Consider the following 17,022-nt stretch of genomic DNA (forward strand, 5'->3'; position numbering starts at 1 on the left):
GTGTGGCTCCCACAGAAACAACATACCCCATCCTAAACTAGGCTGTAGAGGATTCTAGGCTTCTGCCTTATTCTCTCTGGGCTGTTTGCATCAGGGAGGGTATCTCCTTGACACAGCTTTCATCACCCAACCCCAAGACAGAGCACTGAACTCCTGTCACCCAACAGCAGTTGAGACCTGCAGCCCAAACCCACATCAATGACCAATGAGTATCCTTGAAAACAGGTCCCCTACCTGATGTCAGACAAGCTCTGCCCCAGCAGACATCACGACGATAACCTCAAAAGAGACACCTTGAGACTCCCATGCTGCTGCTACTGGAGATGTCCACATGGGGGCATTAGGCAGTGCGGCCCGAGTCTTGGATAGTTTAGAGGCTAGAAGCCCAAGCCCAACGGGAAGGGATTCAAATCAGGGCCTCAGTCTCAGGATATTTTCTTCACTTTTCTTAGTGCTCGTCGGCACCATTCCAACCTTGGCTTCCATCTCTGAGGCCACAACTGTCCCCCATGAGCCCTCTTGCCTGCTTCCTAGGGCCCTTCAGATGACATTTGGGGCCCATGTGGATAATTTCCTCACTCTGAGATCCTTGTCACGTTTGTAGGTCCTTTTTTGGCATAGGCAGCACCCAGAGACCTTTATTGGCCCTGCAAAGACACTGAGCCAGAACCACCTATCTAAACTAAGCCTGAGCCCTTCACACTATAAAAATCACATAAGATAATAATTTACTGCTCCCAAGCTGAAGTAATTGTTACACATCAATAAATAACTGATACACAATACAGATTTGTGATTTTTTTTTTTACTGGGTTACATATACTCAAAAGCTGTAATTTTAGAAGCCTTACAACCTTTTCCTCAAAATGTACAGATAAAGAAAAGATCTGGCAGATGGTGTGGTGGGAATTTATAAGCCGGAGGCATCACTTATATCTTAAATAATGAAGGCAGGGCGCTCTGAGTACTGCTCAACTGCCCTGTTGCCATCACATCCATCCCCACCTTTCTCAGCTCAGCTGTTGCCTAGCAGGAAGCCACTGGGGGCAGTGGGGGTGGGGTGGAGAAGGAGGCTCTGCCTTGGGCACTCTTGGAAGCTGTAACATTTTTTAATTCGGCATCTCCTTATGGGTCCTCTTGCTCCCAAAGCCAGCTTCCAACAGGGAACACCATTGGAGATTTACCTTTACGATAAGGCCCCAACTTTTCTTCTCATCCCTGGCTCAGCCTTGCTGTCCTGCTTCCCGCTTCTCTGGCTTTAAGATCCATCGGCCTCTCCTTGCTCTGGCCTGTATCACCTCAGGCTTGGCGTCCCCCAGTGTGCTGACAGTCGTCTCCTATGGCCCCTCTTGCCCGCATTCTCCAAGCATCCTGCTAATGACAGGCAGAATCCATCTGCCTACTTACCCACCTGGGGATCCTTGCCACATCTGGAAAGGACTTGGGCCACGGAAATTAGCATCTGGGTTAAGCCGGCCTCTTCTGGCTTCCCCTTTCCCACCACGAGGGAAAGTGATTCCCTGTTCAATTCCCTTGCTCAGCCCCCTGTATTAGATTCCCGGGACTGAATTACATGGGCAGTCCCTATTCTGATTCCTCTGACTCCCTCCGTGTGAGCATTGAAATCCTTTCACCTTCAACCAAAAGGTGATATATTTTCTGACTCGTTTTTGGAAAATGAGGTTGTCCTGCCCGTGTGGCATTGGTGGCCTTTGTGCTCCCGCATCCTCATCAGAAAGAACTGTGCTCTTCGGATGTGTAAGGTGGATCCACTTGGTATCCTTTTTTTTTTTCTTACAAAGAGCTTTTGCCAAGGAGCAAGAACTGCCATTGTCACCAGGAAGCGACAGTGACAAACAGTGGATACTGCCACAGTTCTCACAGAGAGACAGGTTTCGTGTGGTCCAGAGCCAAGGCTCCTGTGTGCAGGCTGGGTGTCACTCCGCCCGCTACAGTCCCCCTTCCTGATTGTGTGACTAACCAGGAGCTGTGACCAGCGCTGCCCCGCACTGTGAGAAAGGCTGGCACTGAGCTCAGGAGAAGATCCAGGTTCAAAACTCAGAGCACACTTTGAGCTGCGTGTGCCTTGGTTTTCATCGCTGTGGAGCCAAAGGATCATGTGCTGAATGCCATTAACGAGGGACTTCTCAGGTCTGTGTGTGAGCTCATGTGTGCACAGACCTTGCACATGCGTATAAGTCAGAGGACAACTTAGGGTGCTGTGGGGCACACAGCAGGCTAGCTGGCTGGCACGCTTCTGGCCTTCTCCTGCCTCCACCTCCCTCTTCCCCCAGGAGTGCAGGGAACGCCCACACTCTTCACCCTGCAGGGGCTCTTACATGGCTTCTGGGGATGGAGTCAGGCCACCAGGCTCGCTCTGCACATGCTTTCAGACTGAGCTACCCCAGGTCTTGTCATTCAGACTTCCCACTACTGTGACAAACAACTGGGAAAAAGGCAGATTATTTATTGTTATTCATGGTTTCTATATCAATTATTCCCTTTCAAAGCTATTGAAAAGTTCATCAATTTTATATAGGAAACTAAACTTGTAATAACTTGCTATAAATTGATTACAACACTAAAGTCCTCAGTTCTTTCACCATTATTAACATTTTAACATAAAGATTGACTTAATCATACCCAGATTCTGTTAACTAGAAACACTCCATCCTGGTCCACCCTGATCCACCCCAATCCATTCTAGTCTGTCTTCTGTTGCTCCTATAAACACGGTGACAAAGCAGCTTGGGGAGGAGGGGGAGGTTTCTTTGTCCTCCACATCCCAGTCGGAGTCCATCACTGAAGGAAGTAAGGACAAACCCTCAAGGCATGAATTGATGCAGAGGCCATGGAGAAATGTGGCTTTCTGGCTTGCTCTCCGTGGCTGACACAGCCTGCTTCTTTACACAGCTCACAGACACCCGCTCAGGGGTGGCAGTGTTCACAATAGACCGGACCCTCCTACCACACTCAGGGTCAAGAAAATGCCCCTGCTGCTTCTGGGCTAGTCTGATTGAGGCGATTCTTCTGCTGAGGTTCCCCTCCTCAGGCAATGCTAGTTTGTGCCAAGTTGACGGAAACTAACCAGTGCAATTGACCTTTCTCAACCTGACACGCAAACACACCACTATTAAGTCGTGATCTTTTCTTTCTTTAAAAGTTCCGTGGTCTTTAAACATCCTAATACTTTTAAAGTCCAAGATCTCTTTAAAAATTCAAAGTCTCAGCCGGGCGGTGGTGGCGCACGCCTTTAATCCCAGCACTTGGGAGGCAGAGGCAGGAGGATCTCTGTGAGTTCGAGGTCAGCCTGGTCTACAAAGGGAGTTCCAGGACAGGCTCCAAAGCTACTACAGAGAAACCCTATCTCGAAAAAAAAAACCCAAAATTCAAAGTCTCATCTGGGCGGTAGTGCTGCATGTCTTTAATCCCAGCACTTGGGAAGCAGAGGCAGGCGGATCTCTGTGAGTTCAAGGCCAGCCTGTTCTAAAAGAGCTAGTTCCAGAACAGGCTCCAAAGCTACAGAGAAACCCTGTCTCAAAAAAGAATTTAAAGTCTCTTAATGGTAGGCTCCTGTAAAATTAAAAATTAAAAATAAAATAACTTACGTACTTCCTTATTCTAAGAGGGGAAAAAATCAGAGCAATGTCATGAGCAGATCAAAGCAAAGCCAAACTTCAACAGTATAAAAATCTCTGTGTCCAACATTTTGGGCTCACTCATGATCTTCTGGGCTCTGGAGGGCTTAGGTAACCCCACCTCCCCAGCCATGTCGTTCACAGCACACAGAGCTTAGGTCCACTCCACACCTGCCTCTGACCTGGATGGTTGTACCATAGCCTGCCTTCTCGAATATGCTGGAGTCTCTGCTCTGGCTGAGGCTGTACCCTCATCAGTGGCCTCTCATGGTCTCTTCAATGACTCCGACCCTGGCACACAGTGCCAAACCTCAGCTTCTCTCAGGACCCCTTTAACCTTGAAGCATCCATGCTTCCAAAATCAGCTTGAGATACAGTTGTGGCCTCCACGGACACAGCTCTGTGTACTGACTCTGAGGAAACTCTCTGTGGTTATAGGTTGTGTGGCCTTGGATTTAAATATGTTCTTACTGTGTTAGACCCTGTGGGGTGTGCAGGATGAACCCTGTGATGGGCCGAGTGTTGTAGTGGTGAGAGTTCATGGCAACGTTTCTTCCTTCATGGCAACCAGGAATCAGAGAGACAGGGAGTGGGCAGGGCAAGAGATAGTGCCAGGACAAATGCCCAGCAACCCAACTTCCTCCAGCTAAAGTTTCTGGTGCTTCTCAAAACATCTCCACCAGCTGACGATCAAGCCCTCAGCACAGAAGTGACACTTCACGCTGGAAACCTATTGTGCTCCATATGTCTCTCTGTGTTCTTTGAGGACTCAGGGGGCACTCCTGGGCAGATTGCCATCACTTCAGGCGTGATAAGGTCTGGCATTCTGGTTGCTACTAACAGGAAAAGCATAGGCCAGCTGGAGGCCGAAGCACTCAGCTGGGTGGTGAAGAGAAGAGACGTTGGCCCCTGGCTGCTTAAGTCTGTGCAGGGACCCACCAGGCATGTCTGCCCCGAATGAGGAGGAGCAGCTAGGTGTTTGCCAGCCCTGTAAACTTGTCTCAATGTGTGTGTCTCTGCCACTTTCTTTTTGTTGTTGAGACAGGATTTCTCTGTATAGCCCCGGCTGTCCTGGAGATCTCTATGTAGACAAGGCTGGCCTCAAATTTACAGAGATCTGCCTGCCTCTGTCTCCCGAGTGCTAGGATCAAAGAAAGGCGTACATGGCCACATCTGGCTCCCTGCCCCTATCAGTGTGTCCTTGGAATCTGCTAAGGTTTGAATCTGATTGCAAAGAACAACTGATATTTGATCTTCTAAGTATCCAAATAACAGTACCAAAAAGTGGTGAGACCTTTAGGAGGTACTGTGGTCTATGGAGGTGGGGGTTAAGGTTTTACACACCCACCTCCCCCCATACACATGCCCACACACCAGAGTTCTTTCAGAAGACCAAAGTGACGGCCTCCAGAGTAGTTGTCAACAACTACTACAATGGACCCTGGCACCACCTTGTTCTCATTGATCGTGTCTCAGGCCCTTTCCTTTTTCCATTTTCTGTCAGGTGCATATAGCCTCTGGCAAAAGCCAAGCGCATACTGCTGCCATGCCCTTGGACTGGCAGAACCCCGAGCCAAACTAAACGTCTTCTCCATATAAATTATCTAGTCTCGGGTGTTCTATTATAGCAACAGAGAGTGAACTAAAATGAGGTCTTTGATGAGTCTCTCTGCATCTATTATTGCACCATAAAAATAGAATGAAACAGCGCATTTTCTGGATGGTTAAGGGAATGACCTCGTGGAGCAGCGACTGCAGGCTCCCTGGTCCTGCTTCCTGCTGATAGCTGGCTCGTTCTCACTCTTGAGCAGGTAGAGAGAAGTTCAATTGCAGTGTACCAGAGAAATGAAGGCCATTTTCCAAGTTTCTCATAATGCATGGAATTTGTCGTCTCTGTAGAGAATCTGGAAAAGCATAAAAAGAAAACATAAGCATGTTTTGATAGCTCATGCCAGGGAGAATGGCCACAGCATTAATTCAACATTCTCCAGTTATATTCTGTTTCCACGGTGCTTGGATCTAAGGAATCTCATTAATATTTAGCAAGATGAGATATGTCAGCCATTCGGCGGAGTGCCAGTCAGAACAAGATATTCATTTATGAACTAACTCAACAGTAGTCACCATGCACTCATGTATGTTGCAAACACATGTGCTGAATATAAAAACACTCCATGTTTTCAGCATGTTTCAGGACAGCTTGGGGATCCTCTTGTCCATGTGACATTCAAGGCCATTTGGATTTTATATTGTAACAGGATCTGGGTGTGGTAGTGGAAGCCCATAAGCCCAGGTACTGGAGAAGCAAAGGCAGGAGGATGGAAAGTTTAAGGCCAGCCTGGGATACAAAGCTGAAGTCAGAAAATATTTGCCATTGCTGATTACACAGATGTTGATAGATAGATGTGTGCTTGTGTTTACTAAGCAAGCCACTGGCAATAGTTACATGTGTATCAACCTGTGCACTCGAACACCCACGTCCTACCCAGCAGGAAACTCCTGCTGTCTTTATTGTGTCAGAAAACAGCAAGATGGATGAACTTCAGGAGTATTGTGAGATCTGTTTTTTTAGGCAAACCCTGGCACAGGTTAACCAAACCTGGAGAAAGTACCTCAGAGGCAAGGAGCCTGTGGGGGAAGTTCCCTCTCATCTCAGTCAAGAGGAGGTCTCTGGAGAGCAGCGTGTTCTGCATAAAGAAACAACAGCAAACAACAGACAGCACTGGTATATTGGTGTTAGCCTCTAATTGAATGTCATGAGCAAAGACGGTTTTAATTGCTGACATTAATTATCGTCTGAACTGCTTCCCATGTAGTGGCTATGCTTGGAGTGCCCCTGGGAAGGCATCAGTCGGAAAGTCTAAAGGGCTCCGGATTCCTTCGAGCGATGCTGGGCCAGGAGTACACGCTGCCCAGTGTTGTCTTTATCTTGGTGAATATGATTGGTGCGCATTCATGTGTGCATCAGTCCTATCTTTTGTCACTGATAGTCATATAGTAACACTGACTCTCTCTACCCTAAACATGTATCTGCCTGACATGTGTCATGTGTCAGCAGTACAGGTGGATCAGGTTCTGTGACAGTGTCAGTTCCATGGAAGCTGGTACACAATTGGTGCTCAATAATGTTCACTTAATGAGCAGGTGCATGACTGGACAGTAGAGGAGTATGCAGCATGCAACGGTGCATGTAGAGGCTATTTCTTTCCCTGCCTCAGCGCTGTAGGCCTGTCTGAGCATCAGGTGGGTTTCTGTGGGGGTTCTGCCATGCACATATCTATCTACCTACACAGGCTTACATCCTACTAACATCTCACCCCTTGAGCTTCTTCCTGCTCTGGACTAGCGACTGAGGGTCCTGAACTCAAACAGACCTCAGAACACGGCTGTGCTCTCGAGGGACAGCCAAGGTTCAGCATGATCAGATGTGAGTGCCATACCAGCAGGCATCTGTCCCTGGATCTCATAAGGAGGCTGAAGGTCCCCAGCCCGAGCCAACTGTCTCCAACTGCAGACCTACACATGACCCTCACCTGGCCAAGAGACACGGAAGCAAAGCTGGAGGAGGCTCCTGAGTCTGCACACTGGGCCTGAGAGGTCTCACCTGAGATAATCATCCAGCTTAGCATCCTGACAGCTGCTCTGCTGCGGACAGTTTCCCTGCTCTGATGTTCAGTACCCTTGCCTGTAGGAGAACAGCCATGTGACCAGCATTCACTGCATTCCATTTGATTCCCTCATGCCCATCGGGTCCAGGTGTGGAAGTACCAGCGAAGCCTGAAGGCAGAGTTGTTTGGGAAGTCTTCCTGTATATGTGTTGCTTTTATTGGTTAATGAATAAAGAAACAATTTGGGCCTATGACAGGGCCAAATAGGGCTAGGTGGGAAAACTAAACTGAATGCTGGGATAAAGAAAGAAGGCAGAGTCAGTGAAACACCATGTAGCTGCCGCCGAAGGAGACAGATACCTGGGAACTTTACCAGTAAACTATGAGCCTGGTGGTGAACTATAAAATAATAGAAATAGGTTAATTTAAGATATTAGAGCTAACTAGAAAAATGCTTACGCTATTGACCAAACAATATAGTTTCTGTATGATTATTTTGGGTCTGGGCAGCTGGAAACGAATGAGCAGCTTCTGCCAACAGAATAGTACACCAGCATGGGGCAAGAATTTCCATGTAAAGTCTGAGAAAGCTTTTTTCAAAAAGGCTCTATGATGTAGGGGTGATTTCTTTCTAATCTGTTGCTTTCATTAGTTAAATAATAAAGAAACTGCCTAGGCCCATTTGATAGGCCAACCTTTAGGTGGGTGGAGTAAACAGAACAGAATGCTGGGAGAAAGAAGCCGCCAAGTCAGTGAGTTGCCATGGTTCTCCCACTCCAGACAGACGCAGGTTAAGATCTTCCCTGGTAAGCCACCTCGTGGGCTACACAGATTATTAGAAATGGGTTAGATCAATATGTAAGAGCTAGCCAATAAGAGGCTGGAACTAATGGGCCAGGCAATGTTTAAAAGAATACAGTTTCCATGTAATTATTTCAGGTAAAGCTAGCCGGGTGGCGGGAAGCAGCCCGCCACCTTTATTACAACAGCTCTAGACCCACAAAAACAGGAGCCAAGTGCAGCATTTTTGATAACAGCATTTTTTTCTGATAGGCTCTGTTTGCTGGCGGTGAACAGGAGTGCTACAGCTCCTTTAAGAGAAGGCTTATTGACTCAGCATAAGAAACCACGGCTTCCTGGTTATGCTGGCAGCATGACCTCTGACTCTTTCAGGAGGCCAAGCTCTTAAATGGGGTTTGTGAGCAGCATGCTACTAGTTGCTTAATGGTGACATAGACCTGCTGTGACCCTGGAGCTGGGGCAGCATGCATGGCTCTCAGAGGCAGTGAAGATGCCTTCACCATGTTGGACTGGCTGGAGCTGACAGGCAGGACCAAGGACCACTTAGCATTAAAAAAAAGCATTCCTGGTCAGAAAATAATTACAGATATGCAATAAAGACAGATTCAGATGAAAAAGACCTCCAAATGGGTCACAGTGTTAGATAAATGTATGTAGACTTGGGAGAGAAAAGAAAAAGAGTATAGACAGTTATAAAAAAGAAGTAAGTGATTTAAAAAAATAAAACAAAGTCTTTAGAGAGACAGAGTACAGACACTCATAGATTAAAGGAGTAAAGAAAAATAAGCCATGTAAAGATGGAAAATACACAAAAAGTCTGGATTATGCATATTATTGTGTTTTCTTTGAATGTTTTGACTGTGAATGAGCTAAGTGGGGAGAGACATTTCATTGTACGAGGTGCTAAGCTAGACCAACATATATATATTTTTAAAGGTATCTTGACTTCAAAATTTGGGTCTGAGACTGTGTTTCTTTGGAAAAGAGGTTCTGCTTCTGTTTCCACAGAAGATGGGAGGGAACCTGTGGATTCCTTCCAGGCTAATGTGGTTTTATGGACCAAGACCCCCCAAAAGATCTCTGTAAACTCCCCCCCAAAAAATACTTTGCCCAACAAAAATCAGAAAGCAGTTTGTAGAAAACTACACCCAAATTCCAAAATATTGTTTATAAATGTTTGTTTATATTTAAAGGGGGATATGCTATAGAGATTAATACTTTACATTAGTATGGATCTTGGTCTACTAATACAAATTTAAGGTCAATTTTGTTATATATATATATGTATATATACATATATATGTATATATATGCTCTTGATTAAGATATTGTGTTTGTGCAGCTCATTTAAAAATGTAATGTATAATTTAAAAATACAGGTTAATAGATAGTCATCTAAAGTAGTCAAGCTTGTAGTCATGTTAGTTAGGTTTTCTAGATGTACAAAAATGTACTTCAGATGAATATATATTCTTTAGCTCTTTCAAAGACTACAGAATATGGCATTTAAAATGCTTTAAGAACTTAGAATTTTTATGACAATGAGACTCGACTGCTCCTGGCAGCACCAACCTACTTCAAGAGGATGATGGGCATCAAAGAGGCTCCTCATGGAGTTTGTTAGCCATTTGGGAAAGAAACTGCTCTTGCCTGTACTGCTTATTGGTATGTTATATGAACTGGACATGCAGGACCCACAGAAAAATGACTTCTGAAGTTGCCTAAAGAAGATGATACAGTCCTTCAGGGATTCTGTTTTATGAAAGGGTCTGAAAGACATTCTGCAGGACAGAAGAAAGTGACTGAAAAACTGCTAAGATAGGTGGAACTATCTTTGAAATTTCCTGCTTCACAGAAAAGTCTTGCAGATACAATGGGCCTGTAGACTGAAGATGGATACCCCAATGATACAGAGGAACTTTGGCTGATTATCCACATAGCAAGATGTCTCTGTCAATTCTAGAGTTTTGGAAGTTGCTTACAATGCACTTCCTGTTAACTTAGGTAATATTATATCCTTCCAGGGTCTTTGATGGGGTTGAAGAACAGATAATTATAGTTTTCCTTAGTTATAATAAAAGATAAAGTAGATATAAATATTGTAACTGTAATTCTTGCTTGATAACTGTCTTGCATATGTAATTTCACTATGTTAAAGTTAAAACCTTCTTCTTTATTTTGACAGAAAAGGGGAGATGATGTGGGAAGTCCTTCTGTATATGTGTTGTTTTTATTGGGTAATGAATAAAGAAGCTGCTTGGGCCTATGAGAGGGCAGAATAGAGCTAGATAGGGAAAACTAAACTGAATGCTGGGAGAAAGAAGGCAGAGTCAATGAGATGCCATGTAGCCACTGAAGGAGACTGATGCCCAGGAACTTTACTGGTAAACCATAAGCTTCATGGTAAACTATAAAATAATAGAAATGGGTTAATTTAAGATGTAAGAGCTATCTAGAAATATGATTAAATCTATTGGCCAAACAGTGTTGAAACTAATATAGTTTCTGTGTGATTATTTCGGGTCTGGGTGGCCAGGAACAAACAAGTGGTCTCCGGCTACTGTAGAGACTCATATTTCTCCAAAAATGCAGTTGTTACTGTATGAACTTTGACTCACAGTTCCCATACCCACTGTCCTGATGTCCCTTTCTAACCACTGACTGTGGTCTGGGGCTGGGTACAGCTTGCCCCTCACTTACCAACCCTGAGGTGGGCATTCTGTGGCTAGCAGCCTCACCTGAAATGTAAACTGACCCTGCCCTACTGCTCTCCACATTTCTCTTCCCCTTTCATCTCTGTTAAGGGCTGTTCTGCCTTTAGGCTATCCCTGCTGCAATGCTCGATCCTGTCAGAAAGACTACATGCCTTCATTAAGGTGCCAGCTCCCTGTGGGGAGAACAGGGAGGGTAGTCCACACAGGAATATTGACCAAGCTCATTCCAGTGATGGAAAACAGCTATGGTCCTAGCTGGGTTACTGGGGTAAACAGCCCTGTGGATTGGGTTCAGATCAGATCCTGTTCTGCTGCCTCTGTCCTTAGTTTCTTCAGAGAAGCCTGGGAAGTTGTCTGTTGTCACAGGATTGCTGGAGTTGGTGGAGGGTCTGGGAATCGCACTCAAATATGAGCCAAAATCTTCACCTTGCACACACTCTCATCATTAGGTATGTGTGTTACCTCGAATAGTCGACCAAAAAGAAACCAGATGATCAGAGCAGTTTTAAAAAAATATCTCCCAGGACCCCACCCCATTCCACCCTACCCCACCCATAATATCCCTTAGACTCCAAGCTCCTCAGTCTTGTGGTGTGTGTGTATGTGGTATATATGGTGGGGAAGTATGGTGTGTGTGTGTGTGTGTGTGTGTGTGGTGTGTATATGGTGTGTGTGTGGTGTATGTGGGGTGTGTGAGTATGTTGTATATGATGATGTATATGTCAGGTATGGTATGTATGTGGTGAGTGTGTGTGTTGTGTGTGGTTGCTATAGATCCCAGGTGACAGTCCTTTAGGTAGTTCTATTTACTCCATGGTGTTCAAGGATGCTTCTCCATTGCTCCATTTTTATTAACGTTCATCTAATGACATTAAAGTGACATACTGTGATCTCCCTAACCATCCCAATGCTGGGTACAGCTTCAGCCTTTCAGCTTCGCATCTCATTGGCCGTACTTGCCCTGGGCTCATGTTCAAGGCTCTGCTTTGCCTCTGGTCTATCCCCGGTGGAATTCTTTTCAGAAGAGCAATTCTGGATGTAGCTAGATGATTCTTTATTTTGGGGAGTCTGATGCATTATGGCTTGCTGCATGTCACAGTGTACTCTAAGGTATGGCAGCCAACTCTCTCTCCAGACTTAACCTAAAGTCCCCAGGAGCCAACTCACCTTCCATCAACAAGCTTGGTATTAAAGGAAAAACTGAAAAATAGATGCTCTGTGGACATCAGAGGTATCCCAAAGAGTCAGGACAAAATTGGGTCATGGCAGTACCTGAGAGTACTGAGCTCAGTGAATGAGTATCACAAAGGGAGTCAGGAACACTAAGCTGGAGTTCCAGCACCTATGCTAAGTGGCCTCAGCCCGTCAGCTCTGAAGGGAGATGACTATTGTGACTCACCTGCCAGGCTCAAACAGAAAGTGGCCTGCAAATGCCTGCCAGGTTTGTCACTCTGTGGGGTGGTGGGGGGAAGCACTGGGGAATCCTACTTTGTGTAGTGTCTTAGTCACTTAGTGTTCTGTTGCTGTGAACACCATGACTAAGGGAACTCCTATGAAAAAAGCACGTATCTGAGTGCTTGCGTGCAGTTTCAGAGGGCTGGTCCATGACTGGCATGGTGGGTGTTGCAGCACATAGCCAGCCATGGCCTGGAACTTCCCTGAGAGCAGAAGATGCAGGCCCAGCCAGCAGAGCCTGCTCTCTGCTGTCCCATACCTTTTGCACCAGGTCCATCTTTCATGCTCAGCTCCTCCATGAGCCTCTGACCCATCTTGGTTGACCCACTTACTGGTCCATTGAAGATGGCTGAGATCTCCGGGTGATGGTGATATAAATCCAAGCATGTCTCTAGACACATACACTTACAATGCTCTGCATGGATGACCCAGCTTTGTATGCCTGGCGCGTGCCAGGAGGGTCCTCTATACTCTATTCCCTCTTGTGTAGAACATATTGTACCTGCCTGGGCCCCCCAGGGCTTCACATTTCCCCATCTGCAGCGAGAGCCTGGGAAGGATTTGCTAATGAGCTCTGCTCAGGGTGTCCCCTCATGCCAGGAACTCTGGAGTGGGGTGGAGTTTTTACTATAGTCCAATGGGTTCTGTGGTCTATGTCTGCAGGAGAAGTATGTGGAGGAGCTGGCCGCTGTGAGGCAAACGCTGCAGGCAGACCTGGAGACATCCATCCGGCGCATCGCAGACCTGCAGGCAGCGTTGGAAGAGGTGGCGTCTAGTGATAGTGATACAGAAAGGTAACTGGTGATGGCTGGGTCAGAGGTGGGATCCCTGCAGAGCTCTGTAGTCCCCAGAAGTCCCAGGCTGCATCTTCTAAAGTCCCAAACTGCTTGAGGGTTTCAGGCATAGCTGATTTGTTTGGACTGAAAGAAGAGAGATGACGAAGTCCTTGTCACCTCTGAAGGATGGGACCTGGCTTGTTGGACATGAGCAGGGCAGATGGAAAGAAAGCAGTAAGGGGTTCTAGAGAAGCTGCGTGTCCAGTCTAGGCCTGTGCTCGTCATGTTCTTGCTGCTGTGACACAACTGAATTGGCCACTTAAGTGTGGGCTCAGGGGCTACAGTCCATCTTGGCAGGAAGGAGTGGTGGCCTATTCCCCTGCTGTCCCTGCCCTTCCAGGGTGTCTATCCTGCCAGCACTATGCCCATTCCCACATTGTTTCTGCCCCATTGCAGTCTCTATGGTACAGCCTGTGGCATAGGCTTGTGGCGAGCAGCCTGAAGGTGTGGCTCCCTCCTGACGGCCCTGCTGCCTCTGTCCCCACCTACAGGACTGCACTGAGAACCTGCCAGTCCCAATCCATTTGCTCTTCTTTTCTACTGCAGGCCTTAGGGAGAAAGTGTTTCTATTCCAAGAACCCTGGATTCTGGGACATTCCAAGTCACAGGGCACCGTGTAGAGTTGGAACCCAGCTTAAGAAGTTTTGTAAACCTCTTTTCATTAAAGAAAAGTTTTGACTTTGAGAAATGTTCTTACTATGCAACCCTGGCTAGCCTAGAACTTACCATGTGGACCAGACTGCCTTTGAACTCACAGAGATCCCCCAGCCTCTGCCTTCTGAGTACCACCACTCCTGCAGTTAGGGTTCAAGCCTGGCAGGTGAGGCAAGGCAGGCAGAGAGGGTTATAGGTCCACCATGATTTTTTTTCATGGGAAGAGCTAGATATCAGGGTTTGAGATGAGCACCATGCCTGGAGCCTGGGTTTGTTGAATGACTAAGGGGTGGAGAACAGTTCAGGAATCCTGGGGCTATCATCACACAGCCTGCATGCTGGGGTGTGTATATAAATGGTTAGATAAATTCATACAAATTCAGAAACAAAAGCATGTGCCTGGCTCTGTGGGAAATGAAAAGGCCTCTGATGGCAGGTGACCATTTGGGTAAGTGGCCCCAGGTCACTAAGGAGGAAGCAGTATAGACCCAGGAGAGGAGATTTTGAGGAAAAATGAACAAGGACCAAGAGAGGAATGTTCTAGAAAGCACCAGAGACTTTCATTAGCTTATTTCTTAAGGGAAGGGAGGTTTGATTCATAGGCATGACCTCTTGTAGAAGGCAGTGTGTCAGCTAGGAAGACACAGAGCATACAGCCTGGCGTGTTCACATTCTGGACCAGAAGCTGAGGTCACCTTTGAGGGTGACACAGCTCCAAGACTCTGCCTTATTTCCACAGTCCCCAGAGCAGTGCCACCATCTGAGCACAGTGAAGCATCCCACGGCAGGATTGTGTCAGATTCAGGTCCCGGAGGAGGGCTTTCAGTCCAGAGGCTCAGTTTTTCACCCTTTTCCATTCTTCACCTTCCCCCTCCCATCTCCCTCCTTCTTCTCTCACGACACTTTGCTGAAGCCTACTGAGACTCTCAGTTCTCCAGATAGTGGAAAGCAAAAGACATGCACAGAAGAGTCCTGGCTTGTTCCAACAAGTCAGTGGGTGCTCAGATCTGCTGTTCGCCACTGTCTTGCTTAGGGTTTCTATTGCTGGTCATCACCGTACCAGAATCAACTTGGGGAAGAGGTGGTTCATTTCAGCTCATTTCTACATCACAGTCCATCATCCGAGGAGGTCAGGCCAGGGACTCAAGGCAGGAACCTGGAGACAAGAACTGAAGCCGACACCATGGAGGAGTGCTGTTTGCTGACTTGCTCCTCACCGCTGGCTCAGGTTGCTTTCTTATGACGTCCAGGACCACTTGTCTAGGGAAGCCACCACCCACAATCATTAGTCAAGGAAATCCCCTACAGACTCATCTATGAGACACTCCAACGGAGATTCCTCTTCCAAGACAACTCTAATTTGTGTCAAGCCAACAAGAAAATGACCAGGACAAGCCAGGAGGAACAGCACTGGCTATCAAAGACAAAGAGAAGAATGTGTTGCACTGTTTTAGGTCTGCTGCACAGAACAGGGCTCCCAGCTGCTGCCCGGTGCCAGCACAGTGCCCATGTCAGCAGCACGAAGCTCTATGCTGTACCTGCTTATCTTGAAAAAGAGATTCAGATTGGAGCCTGAAGGATTGGTCCTAGATACTTCTTTATAAATTCTCAATTAGGGTTCAAACCACTGGGGTGGGGAAAGAAGAAAGAGGTGGAAAAGGCAAGGGAGAGAGAAAAGCCTAACTCTCCAAACTGCCAGATGAGAGTCTTTGAGTGACTCGTTCACATTATGCCAAATCACAGTTCCACAACTCACATGGAATTAGATCTTAATGAAGCAGGCCTTGCAGGCTGGGAGCAGAGATAGCTCCCAGATGCGCTCAGAAAGTCGGGCAGCACACAGCGGTGCTTAAGCCTGTGCGACTACACCAGGGGCTGGCATTGTTGGCTTGACTGTGGCACCAGCCTCCTTAGATTAATGGGGGAAATGTCAGTTTGTCCCGCAGGCTTGGAAGATGCTCATAGGTCATGAAAGGACTGCCTTGGCTGACAGGCGACCCCATCTATGCCTGGCCCCAGAATCTGCAGCTGCTCTGCCTGTTGCCTTTCCTGGGGATGCGGTAGGATGCGAAGGGGTTTGCAGGTTACCCTTGACTTCAGAGTCACAGATCCAAGTGTGTCAGTTCCTGCTGGGCCCGTCTGAGATGGACACTCTGGGAGTGATCGAGCATGTCCTGGGAGGCTGGGGAGACCGGAAGCAGGACACTCCTCAACTCACTCATCCTAATAACCAGTCTGACATCAGGCTGTGGAGGGGATAGGGGCAGATCTAGAGGGAACCAGAAACCAGCCCCCTGATAATATATTGTGAGTCAGCTACTCACTGCTAAGCCCTTGCCCTGGCCAGAACATGAATTCTCCCACTGTATGAGAGAACAGTGTTCTCCTCATGGCTCTTTCCTTATAGCTGCACCCATGAGTGATGAACATGATCTGACCTGGAAGAACAGCTTGAATGAGCTCTCCATTTATCTAAGAAGGCTGACATTCGGTTAGAGTCACAGTGCGAGTTCCTGTGCCCTGTAGTACATGTTTAAACAGTGCTGTGCAGGTTGCCTGGCTTTCTAAGCATGATTGTATCCAACACATAGCTGATAAGATAGATTCCCAGAGAGCAAAAGCTCCCACAATTCACTGTGTCTATTTCCAATAGCGCAGGAACTGGTGACGATGATGCCGTGTGCCCTTCCTGGAACAATTGTTACTGCTTCGCCCTCCCTGATAGGAATCTCTGGGCTCCTACCACTATCTTTCCCAAATTAAAGATAAGGAAACTGAGTCTCACAGGTGTCTAAATGATATATGTGTTAAGTGATGGATTAAGCCTTGATTTTGAGGCTGGCCTTACTGCCAGCTAATGGTGGCTTTGTTATTACATAGGACATGCCATATGCCTTTTATCTCATATCAAGGTCTCTGCTCTTGTCTGGGCTGCCATGATGGTGAGCTTCTCTCAGTCACTGACACAGAGCAAACGAATCCAGGCCTTGCTTCCCAGGCTGTGTTTGCATTTAGACTGTGGCTGTCAGGCAAAGGTGCCCGAAGGAATATATTAGAAGACATTTAATCAATCACCTTGATCCCCACCAATGCCTCTTTAAAAATTCTTGGCACGAGTTCCTTTTGGAAAACAATACTGACAGAGATGTCAGAACTGACAACACCAGCCAAGGGCTGGGGTTTGAGTCTTGCCTGTGCAGCTAACCAGGTCAGCACCACGGACAGCTCTTCAGCCTTCAGTGGCCCTTAAAAGAGGATTACTAACTTGAATGTAGCCTTCTCCAAGCACAGGTTTGGTGGAGGTTGTGGGGAGTAG

General features: G+C 46.9%; 1 protein-coding gene across 2 annotated transcripts in view; it reads left to right on the plus strand.

Moving 5' to 3' along the window:
- Myo18b (myosin XVIIIB) overlaps positions 1–17,022 on the plus strand; it is a 213,481-nt gene that overhangs the window by 165,233 nt on the left and 31,226 nt on the right. For both annotated transcript variants that reach the window (XM_041649253.1, XM_041649254.1), the window contains exon 40: positions 12,880–13,010. In XM_041649253.1, coding sequence (XP_041505187.1) covers positions 12,880–13,010 — 131 coding nt within the window. The remainder of the gene's footprint in view (positions 1–12,879; positions 13,011–17,022) is intronic.

Source organism: Microtus oregoni, unplaced genomic scaffold (genome assembly GCF_018167655.1).
Source record: "Microtus oregoni isolate MIOR12 unplaced genomic scaffold, Mior012 000003F_ref0000135, whole genome shotgun sequence".
Taxonomy (NCBI): Eukaryota; Metazoa; Chordata; class Mammalia; order Rodentia; family Cricetidae; genus Microtus; species Microtus oregoni.